The 16,105-nt window shown below is 38.3% G+C and overlaps 1 protein-coding gene across 1 annotated transcript in view; it reads right to left on the bottom strand.

The window, feature by feature from the left end:
* The window catches only part of TRIM24 (tripartite motif containing 24), a 55,003-nt gene that overhangs the window by 23,075 nt on the left and 15,823 nt on the right, over nt 1–16,105 (bottom strand). Inside the window, exons 2-3 of the mRNA XM_054631022.2 lie at nt 11,004–11,122; nt 1,743–1,890 (exon numbers count right to left, since the gene is read on the bottom strand). Coding sequence (XP_054486997.2) covers nt 1,743–1,890; nt 11,004–11,122 — 267 coding nt within the window. The remainder of the gene's footprint in view (nt 1–1,742; nt 1,891–11,003; nt 11,123–16,105) is intronic.

Genomic DNA, 16,105 nt, shown 5'->3' with positions numbered 1-16,105 from the left:
TTCTGGCCTCACAAAACTATTTACAAAAGGAGTAGCCAGTACTGCTGCAGCTGCAAAAGACATGGCACAATCAACAAGCTCCTTTCTTAAATGGAGATGGTTGACTTAATTTGTGCTCTGTCTTCTTTCTTAGCTCACTTGGTGGAAAGGGGTTTGAGGATATCAAGACATGGACATTCAAAGTATAGGACATACAGAATGTAACAACCAAGGGATATGAACTGCCCTTCAGGACCCCATTCCAAATGGGTGAGAGGTCTCATTCAGTTTCTAGTGAGCAAGTAACCAAAGGGAGCAGGAAACACCACCAGATCATAGAAATGGAATCTGTTTCTTTAAACAATTTAACTGACAAAGGCAGATTTCCTTGGAGTTAGGCTGGACACTGAGTTCATAAGGATTATCCAGCCTGTAATGAAAACTGGCTTCATACTGCAACCCATCCTTCACTGCAGATCAATAAGGTCTCTTTTCCATATCCATTCATTTATGTATTTTCCAAAAATCTGGAAGAAGTTATTTTCAGATCTGTATCCTTCAGTCAAAATTCTTTCCAACTCACCAACAAACTGCCTCCCAAAGAGGCCTGAGTGCACTGAGACCATTCCTACCACCAAGTCCTGTTCTGCCTACCAGTCCATCAGCCAATCCTACCCACTTTTGTCCTTTCTTGAAAGTACACTCAGTACTCACTTTTGATTAACTACAGGTGAAAGTGGGATACACAACACAGCAAATATCTTCAAAGTACCATGGTGGAAGAGACCCTTTGAGCAAAAGATTACCTCATAGTACTAGATAGCGTGGAACAAAAATAAGTACCTATTCTAATACATATATTTAAAATAATATATAACAATTTCTAAAAAGTATGTATTTACAAGAAAAATCATTCAAAGTCCAATGGACGTATTAGAACCAGTAGAATGTTTGTCAGCATCCTTTATTATATGTAACATTTATTATCCTCCTTCAATGACACGATAAGACAAGACACAGTGGGGAAAAAACTGAAACAAAAAAAGGTTCTCTATGAACAGAAAAATACCACCTTTTCTACCACAGAATAGTCAAGACTTCTCAAGAGAGGCTGTACTGTACACCACATTCACCATTGTTGGTTCCCAGGGCCCAAATGGATAAAGCCCTGAGCAGCTGGAACTCAGAACTGAATGCCTGAAGCAGGAGGTTGGACTAGATGATCTCCTGAGGTCCCTTCTAGCCCAAATTATTGAAGATCCTACTAAGGAAAAGTGCCCCAATTCATAATATACTTCCCTTAGATTTTTAAGGCAAAACATTTCAAGCTCAAAAGATACTTAGCTAAATCATGAATTTTGGCTGGCTTTTTATCAGAATGCTGAAAATATATAATCTATCAGTGCTCCTTTTCCTGCTGCATACAACAATAAAGCTCATATTAACCATTTATTAGACCTCTAGTAAAACTAGAGAAGCCAAATGCTTAAAGAAGTATTTTCTGCAGCTGATCTCTAAAATCTAGACAATAATCTGCAATCAATCCAAGTGAAAGATAAAATCTATGTGTATTTATTGGTTTAAAACATGTTTAAAAAATTAAAATAAAATAAAAATTACCTGTACCACTATTCAGCTAATCTGAGACAAAAAACTGACAGAACATCAGCTTTCAAGTTACCACTTTTTTTAAAAAAGTGTGGTGGTCCAATGTAACTTTCCAATGCAGACACAAATTCTTTGTGAAATTATAAATATGTTACCTGGAGATACTTCCTCTTTCTGCCTCACAGTATGATCCTTTGTGAATTTAACCCTCTGGTGAGCTCTGATGCAGGTCTTGCACAACCACTCTACACATTCCACACAAAACCCATGAGCTTCTGCATTGTCTTCACAGCTTGTGCAGACCTGACAAGAGGAAGAACGTAGCTGTTAAAATAAGTTTGGAATATACACACAGGTTATTTTTCATACATCTTCAGTGCAGTTTAATAGTCTTCTGAAAACAGTAAAATGAGAACAGAAAACTGCCTGAGGTACAAGAACATTATAAATAACAGCACAGAAGTAATTGAATGTGACTTTTCAAAGAAACAGGTCATTTTGTCAGTGTTACCCTAAAATCTTTGCCTGACATGAAAAAAGTCAGACCACTACTTTCTGCCATTCCCTGCACACTTAGAAGCCAAACAATGTTTACTGTATACAAGATGCTTTTGTGAAATATTTACTAATGACAGAACACAAGCAGCACTGCTCTGATTTTAGAAGCCTCCCTCAGTTCACACAGCAGCTTTAATTTTAGCTTGCAGACACCTGCTTGGTTTCAGGAAGAACACATCATGCTGAGCAGCAAGGCTCCTCTCAAGAATCTTAGCATCACATCTTAAAGACAGTATTCCAGTTAAGTTTGTCAAAAAGGCTACCCCAGAACAGATTTGACACCAATGCACAAGAATTCTCAAACTGTGGCCTGCTAACTCCTGGGCTCTTTGGACTACACCCAACAGGAAGAAGAAATAATTAAGGGAAACAAACATGTCAGCAGACCAAAACCTCTCTACACAGAGTAAATACATACCCAAGAAAAAATTGCTACAGTACCACAGTCTGAACAACAGGTTGAAAACTTTGAATGATGGACAACACCATTTCACACACTCATAATATCATTTCATTTTTACCCCTCCTTTACAATGCCTCTGTAGTCCTACCTTCATTGGGGTTTTGGTAGTAAAAAACAGAGAACATGATTATGTAGTGGTGGTTGAGGTAACCAGCACCCATTTCTGGCAGTGTTTAGCACTGCTGCAAACCAAAGCCTGGGGTGTCTGAAGATTGCTACATCCTACAGATCACAGTGACACATTTCTGCTCGCAGGAGCAACAAGGAGAACATTTTAGGTTTTAGTTTTGTTTTCAGTTTGATTAAAAAAACTCAACCAAACGACTTCTGTACCCACACAAGGTAAATATAGACTAAGTTAAAGAGGAAGGAAATATTTATATCTCATGCAGATAAAAGCTATATACATAGAACTGTGTTCCAGTTTCCCCTTCAGGAAAGAGAAAAATTAGCACAAAATTTGCCTTAGGCCACATGGCAAGTTACTGACTGAGCTGGAATTTCAACATGAGTTCCAGATTCCCAATGCTGTGCTTATGCTTCTGGATCATGTTAGCTCTCAAAACAAGTAGCTTCTGAGAAATGAAGTTACAACACAAGGGCTGTTGACCCCTCTTGTTGTCACTTGGAGTTTGAAGTAGTTCCTTTTCACTAAAGGAGGAAAAAATGGGCTTGAGCCCCTTTTTCTGTTTCTTTACAAAAATGAAGCCTGAAAGTTTTCTTTTCCAAAATAATCTCAAAAATTTAACTTCTCCTTGGCTTTTCTTTTTCTTCCCTTTCTTCTCTTAACAAAAAATATTCTTATTCCTATCCAGACCAGTAGATGAGGGAAAAATACCAAAGTCAGGACATCATTAAAAAAGTCTAGAAAATTGAAATAAAGCAATTAGAGGAAGTGAACTGTAATCAGGAAATTGAAAATTGTTACTTTCTGTCTTGATTTCAGTGGGGACAGTGGGGGTTTTCCTCACTAGCTGGCACAGTGCTGTGGTTTCAGATTTAGTGCAAAAATAACATTGATAGCAACAACCAGCACATCAGTTTGTTAGGCAGTGCTTACACAAACTCAAGGAGTTTTCACCTTCCCATGCTCTCTGCCAGTCAGCACATGTACAAGGAGGGAGTGTGGCCAGCACAGCTGGCCTGAGCTTCCCACAGGGATATTCCATACCATATTCCATACCACAGAATATCATGCTCAGCATAGGAACCATGGGCAGTTGGGTGGGAGGCACCAATCTCTGTTCAGGGAAAGGCTGGGCACCAGTCAGTGGGTGGTGAGCAAATTTATTTGGCATCATTTGTTTGTCTTGGGCTTTACTCCTCCCTCCCCCCCCCCCCCCCCCATTACTACTATTATTATAATTATTTAATATTACTTTGTTTCATTTATTAAGCTGTCCTTAGCTCAACCTACAGTTTTATCTTTTTTTCCCCTGATTCTCTCCCCATCCCACTGGAGGTGGAGAGGGAGGAAGGAGATAAACTGGAAGGGGGAAGTAAGAAAGGCTGCATGGTGCTTGGTTACCAGCTGGGGTTAAAGCATAACACTTGTTATTAACCCTTAAATTCAATGACATTTTGAAAAACAAAACAAAAAAATTTAAAACTGTTCTTAATTCTTGGGGGAAAAGAATATTCTCCATCCTTTCTCGAGCCAGTTGTCTCCTCCTTTCTGTGCCAGTGCAACTCTCTGCAAGACTGTGATGCAAACCAGGACTGATTACACCATTGTAGCCCAAGGCTCAGTTACATCAGCAATGCTGGCTGGAGAGTGAACTGAGCAGGCAGCACAAGGAAGTTTTCACATCAGTCTTGTGGCCAGAGAGGTGTGGTTGTGCTGTGCCCCCAAATACCCAGACATGTTCTTGAAAGTCAGAGTGAAGAGTTACATACTGGATATTTGGTTTTCTAGTGTAAAAAAAAAAACAGGCCTAAAAACAAAATAAGCAGAGAAAAAGAACAAAAAGGTCTTTCAGGCATTCCCTAAGTCAAAGAAGCAAAACAAAAAGAAAAAAAAAAGAAAGAAAAAGAAAGCAAGAAAGAAAGAAAGAGCGAGAGAGAGAGAGAGAAAGGCAAGAACCAAATTAAAAGCAAAACCAACCAACCTCCCCACAACAGCCTTTCCAGATCACCTTTAGCAAAATCAGGCAGATGAACATGCCAGGACATTTAGGTAAGTTCAAAGAATGTTTGAAGTTATTAATTCTCCCTAGATTCCAAGAGCTTCATCTATTTTCTTTATTCCATATGCTTTAGTTGGGTTTTTTTAACTCCTCTGACCTGCTGTATGTGGAATGAGATGAAAATTGTGATTCAATAATCAGGTGCTGCCAAAAGAATCAAAACTCCTCCTTTGTAGTATCAAAAATATATATCCCACCTTTATACTCTTCAAATCCACCAAGTGGACAGGAGACAGATTTCTAAAGCTTTTCACAGACATCATAACTCAGGCTGTCAAAACAGCAATGCCTTCTAGGAAGCATCAGATTTGCTCCTATCCACTCCTGATTTGAAATATGCATTTTCAGATATAGGTTGGACTTTGCTAGAATTCCTAGTTATTACATTAAGCCATATAGCTAAAGCACATGGAAGTATAATTACTGCAAATATTTGTTATGCACTTACAAAACCTAAAACTCATTTCTGTGACTCACACAAGCAGTGTTTCAGTGATTTCAAAGAAAACTCTCTCTAGTTCGCCTACAAGCCTTTATTCTGGTCAGACAGACATTTATTTTTAATTGAATTTTCCTTGTAATTACATTTAATTCAGTTACAAGTTCTAGTATTTATAACCCCAGGAAGTGTTCATTCATCCTTCAGTCAAATTTAATGAAAGCAGAAATTACTCAGCATGTTGCAGGTAAGTACTATTTTAAGAAAATACACAAGCTTTTATGGCAGAAAAAACACATTTACTTGCAAGAGTTGAGGTAGTAGACCTGTCTTCTCAGCTCCTGTAATAAGTAACCACTCTTCCAATTAAACACACTTGGAGTATTAAAGAGATTAAATAATCAAGCAAAGGTTTCAAAGGAAGAGAGCAAAGTAGTGCAGATGAATATTCAGTGAACTCCAAACTTCACCAATGTAAATGAGATGCAATGCTTTCCCCCACTGGATCCAAACCTCACTGATGCTAATAGCAACACAACTATCTCCTGGCACATAAAAAAATCACTGAAGACAGAGACTATATGTAATTCCCAATATGAACCATGTACTGACAGCTCAAGATGCATTAAATCCTTCTTACCCCACCATCCCATCAATATCCACATCACTTCAAAGCATACAAGAGCATATTGTGACTCTTCCTGAGTCTATCACCCACCTCCACAAACCACTGGCTTTCAGAGATGCTTTGGTCACAGGTACAGCTTTTATAAGCTGTTTAAGCATAATAAACACACACAGTGGTTCCTCTGGCACCATATACACTTAAAGAAACTTATTGTTCTAAATTGTCCTTATTAATCACCTCTGGCAGTCAGACTTGCTTTCCAAATATCTGGATCTATTATCAGATCTAAGCTGATACCTTGTTACTACATTCCTGTTACGAATCAAGTTCTATATGTCTAATTAATAAACAACAAAATTGAATTTAGCAGCAGTTTTAACTGAACAGCAATTTTATATAAATGAATACAATCAAGTATATGAAATATAATCAAGCATACACAAAAATTTGTGATTATTTAAGTATTATTAAGATTCATATAAAGCATAAGCAAAACCAGTCGGGGTATGGGGAGGGCTTCTCACCCTGCCTCACATGGGAAAACAAAGGAATCCAAACTACACTTCTATACTGTATGCTAATACATATTCTTCAATAATTTTCTGTAAATGCCCTCCTATTTTCAATTCTTGAACTCTACATCACTGTACTGCACAGTGCATGCTCCATTGTTGCTAGGGGTCTCCTGGCTTTTTGGTGGTCTTTTCAGAGGAAGGCTCACCATCTTCCTCGCTGTCCTCTGAATAACCTGGCAGGTTGCACAGGCACACTAAGCTTTGTGTTATATAAGTAAGCATTCTATTCCAAATAAGCCTTATTATTTCATAGATAAAACCACAACTTAGATTCCATACCTGGAATTGTCCCAGCTTTGCTCATCCCAAGGCCAATTCTGTTTTGGGATCTTGCTTATCTCAATACTACATCCTGTATCCTGTTTTTCACATGTAACATCTGCCAAGGGCCCCATCTGCTTTGTTACACTAATCACATATACTTTTCCTTTATTGTTTTATAACAATTATTTTCTAAAATATTGATATAGTTACAATTTAGTTAGCACAAATCATATCCATTTATCACAATTCCCAACATATCACATAAAACCCAGCTGTTCTTCATTCCTAGTACAATATTTTAAACTCTCAGGTCAGTTACTGATAAAGACACAGAATGTTATTCTTACCATCAATAATATTCTTACACACATTCTGTTTTGGATACAGAAGCTATGAGAATTAGAACCTAGACTAAAATGCTCCAGAGGCTCAGGATGCTACACCAACTCCCATGTTATCACTGAGGTCCTCTCTCTTGCATCAATCTCACATTTCTCATTTTTATTTTCATAGCTTTGCATACACCATGTTCTTCTGGTAAAGTCCCTAAATTTCCCTCACTTGTCTACCCTTCAATCTTATTCAAATCTGGCTCTTGCTTCAGCAACATCTCTTAGGTCTCAAGCAAGCCCCTTTCTGCTCACTCTTATGAATGAAGTATAATTATTTTTTATTTTCAAACTTCTCTTCAGAAGCTGATAATTTTGCCAAGTCTTTCAATAAATCACAATGTGAAAAAAAAATTATAAAGCATCTGCTCTTTCGAAATATTTATGTCCTAGCTGCCCACAACCTACACAATTACTGTGTTTCCTGTGAGTTTCTTTTATTTTGCAAAGCTTCCTATGCTAATAGCCAGCAAAAAACCTTTAAACCTTTAAAACCTAAGCTACCCAGGAAAGCTCTTGTGGAACATATTCTAGGGAATTCGAGTTCTATACTTTCTTCATGCTCACTTCTTGTGCTCCTGAAGTTTTCAGCAGAAATTGCTAGAAAGCACAGCTATGCCAGTAGTGTACTGAACTGCTCAGATCAGGCTCAGGAAAGATAAACATGATTATAGATTGATGGTCAGAACTTGTCGTGAACGGCGGGAGAAATGCGACACACCATATGCGTGAATAGCAAATCCCGAAGTTTATTGAAACCCCACACATATTTATATTGGTGTTAATGAAGCTTATACATATTGCAAAAGCTAAGCTCATTATTGGTTAAAGCACACTTAAATCAACCACACCTACTTCTATCTTTTAACAATTATTTTGCTTCTATGTTTGCATTCTTCTAACTTTTCTACCTAAGATAACTACATTTTCTGGCAAGCGGTTTTCTCCCCCGTCTTCCCGTTTCAGAGAAGGTCACTGTGACCTTTGTCAGTGATTGGACACTGGTTGCTCAGTTCCCAGCTTGTTTCCCCTATCCTTATCCAACGGTATCACATCGAAATGTCCTTTCTCAGCTAACCAATTATCCAAAAAGCTCTCTACAAGAACTTTCATGGGTTCCACTTATTTTTCTCTTCCCACAATGCCAGGCTCCATGATATGCCATTCACTCCTGCAGTTTTAATTCAGTATGCTAAAAACTGCTTTACCATTAGCACTATTTTGAATCTGAAACAATCAAACATTTCATTTGCAAGAGTCTTTTACAGTCTCTTTTGGATTGAAACAAAACAGTCCTTCCTGCCAACACACATCTAAGGCTAATCATAGATACACACCAGTGGTTCTAAGCCACAACAATATTTGCACAAAACCCTTGCCTTGCTTCCAATTCTAATTTCTTAATCATTCAAATAAAGCTGTAAAACTACTTAAGACAAATCAACTATCTCAGTAGAAAAAGTCCTATAAAATAGCCACAGTTTTGGATAGAATTTGGATGATCTCTGATGCAGTACTTTCTGCAAGTGTCAGTATCTTTTCTACTTTAATTTCTCTGATCTGTTGCCTATGCTAATGCCAAATTTTCTTGCTTTTCTCTTTGCTCCTTCAAAGGCAAAACAAGACAGGCTGATTAGAAAGCTGTATCATCCTTAAACCTCATAATATTCCCCCCTGGGCAGTACACTAATCAGTTTAACTATTATTGATTTAACTTTGCTGTTCCACAAAAGAGACATTTAGAGAACAGTGTAGCTTTTTTCTTATGTCAAGGTACAAAGGAATGTACAAAAAGTTTCATTATCATACCAAAATAAATCTGTTCAAATGAGGAAAACTGCACATCATTTGTTTCCAAGAGGTAACTCACTTAGCAGGCATCTAATAAAACATCTAACTCCCTTTTTTTAGAAAAAAGTCAGAAAAAAAGCACATGAATGTCCTATTCTGCTGGTTCAGCAAAGTCTGCTGGTCTGCCTTCAACTGCTACAGAAAGTGTGCTGAGTTCAGCCAAGGACCTTAGCTGAAGAACAGACTTGCTTTCAAAGTGCAAACCTGCTGGTTTGTGTCAGGGAGAGGGAAAAACAAATATGGAATGGAAGAGTAAGACCAAAGTCTAGAAAGGATCTGAAGGAAACACAAATGCTTTCAAAAACCTCCCTGACAAATGCTCACACCACTCAGTGAACGGAATTCTCCACTTAACTTTCACAGGAAGCAAAAAAAATATTGTGAGGGGAAAGAGGGGGTCATCAGAGACTTGAAAAAATTGTTTACTACTCCCAAGGGAAAAAAAAATCCATTTCTGTCACCACTCCCCAAAGCAGTAACTTTGAGGACTTGTTATATAACTAAGCAGAGGCTATGGGACAGTCCCACCCTATCAAAAAAACCCCCAAACATTTAGGACTGCTTTTGTATAACATTATTTGCCATCTTGCTTCTCTTCCTAATTTTAAAGTCATTATAAAAGTTATGGTCAAATTTTCAACAGGGACTACTCATTTTGTCAATCTTACTGTAGAGTACTGAAAGCCTGTGTAAATCTCACAACCATCTGCAAAACTCATATATTATCCTGCAATTCCCAGGGGACAAACAAAAAACAAACATTTCCCCTTGCCAAATCCAAAAAAAGCCAAGTGCAAACAGTCCTACATTGCAAGAAGACAGCTTGTACTTCCAGCAACTCACAGCTCAGTTTCTGGTAAGGTCCATCATTTCTCAGAAATCCAGTTTCAAAATTCCTTAAAATCTGAACAGTTTCATGGCTTGCAAGACACAAGTTCAGTTCCTCAGAGATGATGACACCACATATGCCTTCAATAGCCAGTGAGTTGGAACCACAAACCTGACTGGCTCCTGCCATCTGCTCCCAAAAGATGTGGCTGTTCCCACACGCAAGCACAAATTCCAGCTAAGCCTTGAAAGGAGCAGAAGGCACAACAAAGGACCTCTAAGACACTGCCTCTGAAGCAAACAGCTCAAGAGCCAATGATACAGTCTCCCCTAAAATGGGAAAGTGAAAAAAGAGGAATTTTCAAAAATAAAAGGAGACCACCATCCAAATATTAGGGCATGAGTTGGAATGCAAGCCACATTGATATAGCAACCTTACTGTACTGTTATGAAGAATGAAGCAACATACAAAGAGGCTGGATTATTTACAGTAAGTTCCTGGAGTTTAATAAAATGTCCTTGAGTGAAGAGATGCATGAGATACTCCCTTACTAGCTAAAAATGAAGACATGCAATGTTTTGCTAACAGAGATTGTTCAATTGTGATCCTACACAGATGTGACTATTTGTTTGGTATTGCTTCCACACTAGCTAGTACTTGCCTTCTGAAACCCCCCCAATATTACTGTTCTTTCAGATAAGCAACTTTTATGAGATGGATATTACTTGACTGCAAAAGGAAGAAGAGGCAGCCTACATAAGGAAAACAAACAAGAAACCCCTACAATATACCATTCTCCCCAGTTAGCATCTTGAGCCTCTTCCTTGGCAACAGGACTCCAGCTATTTAATGCCATGTTTTGTCAGTGATGTGATAAAGTCCATTTAGATCTCCTGGTGCAGTGTTATTCAAATCTTTGCTTCAGAGAGTGCTTCAAGTACCCTGTACAAAGTACAGAAATTCCCATTCTAATGCCTATTCCTTACTTTTATTTTTTGCTATTAAAATGCAAGTTTATATCAACAATTAAAAATAGTATAGGGTAACATAACCACCTTCTTCACATGTATTTTCATACATTTTAACTGATTTTCTAGAGTAGCTACCCCATGTGATGTCTAAGTAGTTGAAGTTCTGTCTGCATATGAAGAGCAAAAAGGCCACACAGCAAGAAGCCAAGGATATGCACACATGTCCAAAAGGTGTTAACTTGATTACATGTTAATGCACTTACCTGATTTGATTTCTCTACTGTGCTACTGGGAACCTCTGTGGTATCCTTCACAAAAAAGTTATCTATGATGTGTCTCTCTGCACATTCCTGACCACAAATTGGACAGCGGATAACACCGACTGGGGGGAAAAAAGAAAATCTGATTATGCTTGCACAAACTAAGATATATTAAATAATTTTAAAGACAACTTGCAAAGATAAATAATTTTGAAAGGATGTTATATTACTTTCCTGTCAATAAGGTGTGAGCAAGAAAAGGAAAATTCTCATTTATCACTTAAGTAACATTTACTTGTTGACATACTATCATCCAAGGTCAAACACTTTCTTGTTTCAATGCCATAAGGAATTTGCCTTAATCTCATAAAGAAATAATTATTTTACTAGAAAGGGAACATATTCCCATTGACAATTTGTTGCTGTAGAATGGATTAAAGTAAACACTTATTAGTGTGGAATATTAACAAGGGACACTGAGTGGTATTACATACACACACACATACACGCCAGCAGCGTGACGTGACTGACCTTGATCCATGTCACATGAGAACACAAATGCAGTACGTTCAAATTTAATGAGGTGACTTGTAGAAAGGAAGAATTGACCTGCATTAATATCATGACTATGCTCATATTAAGCAAGGAAAAGTAATAAAAACTTAGGAATAAATAAGCAGGGCTGTCTCCCTCCTCTCCTCTGCAAGACACAATGGGGTGCAATTCTCAGACAGAAACATAGTTAGGCTCCGGGTTGAAGAAAGCTGAGAACCAGTAACACAAAGGCTTAAACAATTAGTCTTTTCAACAGCATGGAAAGGACAAAGTAATGTTCAAAACTTGGGGTTGAGCTGTGAGTAGACTGGGTTGAAATGGAAAAGATCCATATAAACATTTTTAAGCAGAAACTTTTCTAACTGCAGAAAATAAGAATGTCCTATTATCACTGAGGCTTGTTTTTAACATCCAAGAAAAATCTCTAAAATGCTAGGCACTGATATCTTGCTTGAAGAAAATTACTGTAGTCATTACAACCAAAAAAAAGGAAGCAATTGAAATTAAGTTAGGCTGAAAAAATCACTTAGGACATTGAAGTCACATGCAAAAAGCCTACAGTAGAACAGTCATGCAAGTTTACACTGACATAGATTCTACACCTTCAGCTCCCATTTGTGAGGAAACAGATTTAGGGCCTTAAAAAAGATCTGCTTAACCTGTTTAACCCAATGAATTCAATACCAGTATATAACTCACCATTTGCATATTTAACTAAACCAGCGTGGGCTTAAAGCAGTTTCTGTTTCATTTTTACAATAAAATGTAAAAGTTCAGAAACTATTAAATATTTCACTTTCTGCAGAAGAACTTAATTCCTTACTCTAATTGCTTCATGCAAGATTTAGGTAACTTTTTCGTAAGATTCTTCCAACAGATGCTCAAGATTTAACTGGCAACTCAGTATAAAGCAGTGCTTTAATAAAAGTCCACCCATTTTACTAAAGCAATTCTTATTCTGGAAAATCAGCAAGCAGTTTTTCACTTGATACCAAGGCATTTCACTTTCATCTGAACAGCTATGATGTTAAGCCTGATTTTACTCTAAGTGCCATTTTACCAGTCTGCATTTCAATACACATTTGTGCAGTTTCCTTTGATATACAAATTCCATTTTTTGGCTACGAATTTTGTAACATTTTTTATATCATCATCTGCAAGGATAATTGAGAAATTCAGTTCTGGTAAGTCAAGTAGCTAGCAGAACTGCAAGTACTGAATTTCTCCTGTAATTAAGCAAATCAATTTACAGTCAAGAGTGAACACATCTCCTAATACTCAATCTACACACTCTCCAAAAAAGACTATTTTTTACATTTTTCAACAGCACCAATTACAAACCACCCTCTCCCAGTTCCCTCACTGCTCATTCTTGATCCTGACAAAGCACAGTGCTCTGGGTTGATACCAAAATAAGCTAGGGAGGAAACTTTCTAACACAATTTAAAGTACTAAAAAGCAGGCATTCTTTATTGCAGCACACTGGACACAGGTTATTTCCTCTACTCTGATGTGTCACGAAACTTTACAAAAAAGATATTTATTCCATCACGATCATAAATATTGATTACAGTGTACTTCCTGGCTAATACATACATATCACTTTTTCTAGACCTAATTTGCATGCATCTACCTCTTAGTAAGAGTAGTCCTTTTGTGTTCCTACAGGGTCCTGTGAAGGGGTATCTGGTGATTGTATTCCCTGAGAGCCCCCAGTGTTACATGTCACCTTTCCTTGCATTTCTCTTAAGAATTCAACAATTCACTGTTGCCTCATGATACGTAGCTACCACAAAACCCACTGTATTCCTCATTATCAATTTATCCACTGGTTCCAGCTACATGGAGCATCCTGTGTGCCTACTTATACATTATTTAATCTACTTCTTTAAAACGCATTGTTCCCTTACTTGGACATGTAAGGCATCATGATGTTCTGTTCCTTCTATCAAGATCAACACAGGTGTCTTGAGTTGGTCTTTGCAAGTGTTTGGGAGATGGGTATAGACATAGAATGAGACTGGCAAACCAATTCAGGCATGGATGTATTTTTACTGGTCTCCCAAGCTTTACTTTCATCCCCTGCTCTGCTTCACTGCCCAAATGCACTACTGACTACAGTGAAGCAACATGAGAAGCAGCACAAATATGGGAAGAGGACAACACCATTACTGAAGAGTAAACCTGGAGCCACTGAACAAGATCAGCAGCATTAACCAGGGTTTGTAAGTCAGCTTGAGTTGAAAATGTGGAAGACAAGGAAGGGGAGGCAAGAAATTAGGAAGCATATCAAGACAAACCAAATATTTAACATGCCTTTTCACCAACAGAACTTGCCAAGGTATGCCAACTACCTGTTCAAGAAATCACTTAGAATTTCTAGTGTGACATGGGAAAAGGGGAAAAAAAGGGAAAATTGCCTAAAACTCCCAAAGTCTTCATGAATTTTCTTCTCTAGAATTCCTTATGCTGTCTAGCCTTATGTCAGGGGTTTCCTCCACCACTGTGTGAGGGTAAACTTGCTTTTGTTATAATCCTGAATTGATGACTGCTACACAAATCAATTTTAACCCAGATTTAGTCAACCTCAGGATGCTGAATTTAACCAAAAAACCTCAAGTATCAGGGTTTCTATTAGTCAAAGTAATTCTATAAGATTCTTATTTCTCTGTAATGGAGCAAACACAAAAAGCTGATAACATATGACTTAAGTTGGGAGGAGTTTCATGATCATTATCATTATAATTGTGAGGATGGTGAGTGAGCAGATCCCACATTTTTATCTGCTCCTTTGTTCCAGGTGGAAGGAGTTTACACAGTTGCCTGTCTCAAACATTGTCACAGCCCCAGGCTGACTTTGCCATGAGATAAGGACAGAATAGAGTGACAGGATAGTGCTATCTCCAGGCCTGGCAGAGGTGAGACCTGGTTAGCTCATTCTGGGTAATGCATCCCAACAAAAATTCCCACTGTGGAAATGTGTGTAAAGAAGCAACTGCTCATATGCATGTCACTGGCCAAAGAAAGATCACCCCAAGTTCTGGAAAAGCTGAAATCTGTGACCACTACCAACCACTGAGGCCACCTGAAAATGCCTCCCTGGATACCTGGAACTTGGATTGTAAGGTAAGCCACCACAGCAGGAACCCGAGATAAGATAAGATAAAAGGGGTGCTGTTGTCTGAGTGTTATCTCAGCTCTAGGGGAAGATTAACAAAGCTGCGGGAGAAGAATTTGTCACACAACTGCAGAATTTTAGGGCCACAAGGAAAGCCAGCTCGGCAACTGTGCTGAAATCAGCTTGGGCTTGGTAAAATGTAATTCCAGCAGGGGGAGATCGACCACCAACTCAAACAAAGAGGAAGAGTACAAGGAGTACAAGGACTAATTAGCATTAGAAGCAAGGGAATCAATTAACCAATAGAATAGCTGCTGTGTAGCCAATGAGCAGTAATTTGTTTCTTTGCTAATATGTATGAATAGTAAAAAGACCTGGAAAATACCACTATGGAGAGAAGCCCAGGGTGAAGAAGGATCAAAAAGACACCACTGGATCTATAGGTGGTGATTATCTGATCTCTCTGCTCTCTTTTCCATTTCTTTCTACCTTTCTCCCTGACATTCCATGTTAAATAAAATCTGTATTATGGACTTCAGTGTATGATCTTGTTTGACCCCTAATTTGGGCAGAGGCACATCTCAATAGCTGGATCTTAGCATCAGGAGCATTGTTTTTTCAGCTGTAAAAGGAGCTGGATCAAGGCCTTGTGGCTCTTAAGTAGGAGTAAAAGAGAAGACCTCCACCCTTCTGAGCAGCATTCTTAGAAAAACCAAGCAGTTGTGGAATGTCACATGCAGATTTTGCTTGAACCAGGCCAGGACACCACAATGCTACAAGAGCAGTAATGCTGGTTGCCTCACACATTCATTTCTATCCTGTGACAACAACAGAACAGAAAAGATTTGTGCTGCCACGCACTGAGCTGGATTAGGGACTGCAATATTGATTCCATGGGGCTGCTCCAGGAGAAAAGAGTTTTCCCCTCACTGTATACAGGCTCATAACATGTGCACCTCTTTCAAGGAATGCTAAACTGCATTTTAGGTAGGAAAAATCATGGCCCATTCTTAGGCTTCTTCACAAGTTACACACTGCATCCACAAGGGCATCTCATGCCATTCAGTGGAATGGATTTATAGGTTATACAGTATTATTTCCAACTCCAAACTCAATTTCCTGGAAGCACATTCAAGACCACTGAAGCATCCCGAGACAATAGGAGGAGACTGCTCTGCTTTGCCCCAATTTTGACTCATTTGCGTCTTCACTATTGCAAACAAGTTTCAGAGCCAATTTAATAAAGCCACTGGATGATCATTTGTAGATCCAAGAGGGTATTTTTGTTAGTAGATGCAAAGTGCTTTACTAAAAAAAGGAGGATTTAATAGTTCCCTTTCTTCAGATTAAATCAGTCAAAAAAACCCACTAGTTTTCTGAAAGAGAGCTCTCTTTATTAAATAGAGTGCTCAGAAGCAACTGGCAATTTTAC

This window comes from Agelaius phoeniceus, chromosome 5 (assembly GCF_051311805.1).
Source record: "Agelaius phoeniceus isolate bAgePho1 chromosome 5, bAgePho1.hap1, whole genome shotgun sequence".
In the NCBI taxonomy this organism is placed as follows: domain Eukaryota; kingdom Metazoa; phylum Chordata; class Aves; order Passeriformes; family Icteridae; genus Agelaius; species Agelaius phoeniceus.
The sequence above is the reverse complement of the archived record's forward strand: the minus strand, read 5'-3'. Positions and strand labels throughout refer to the sequence as shown.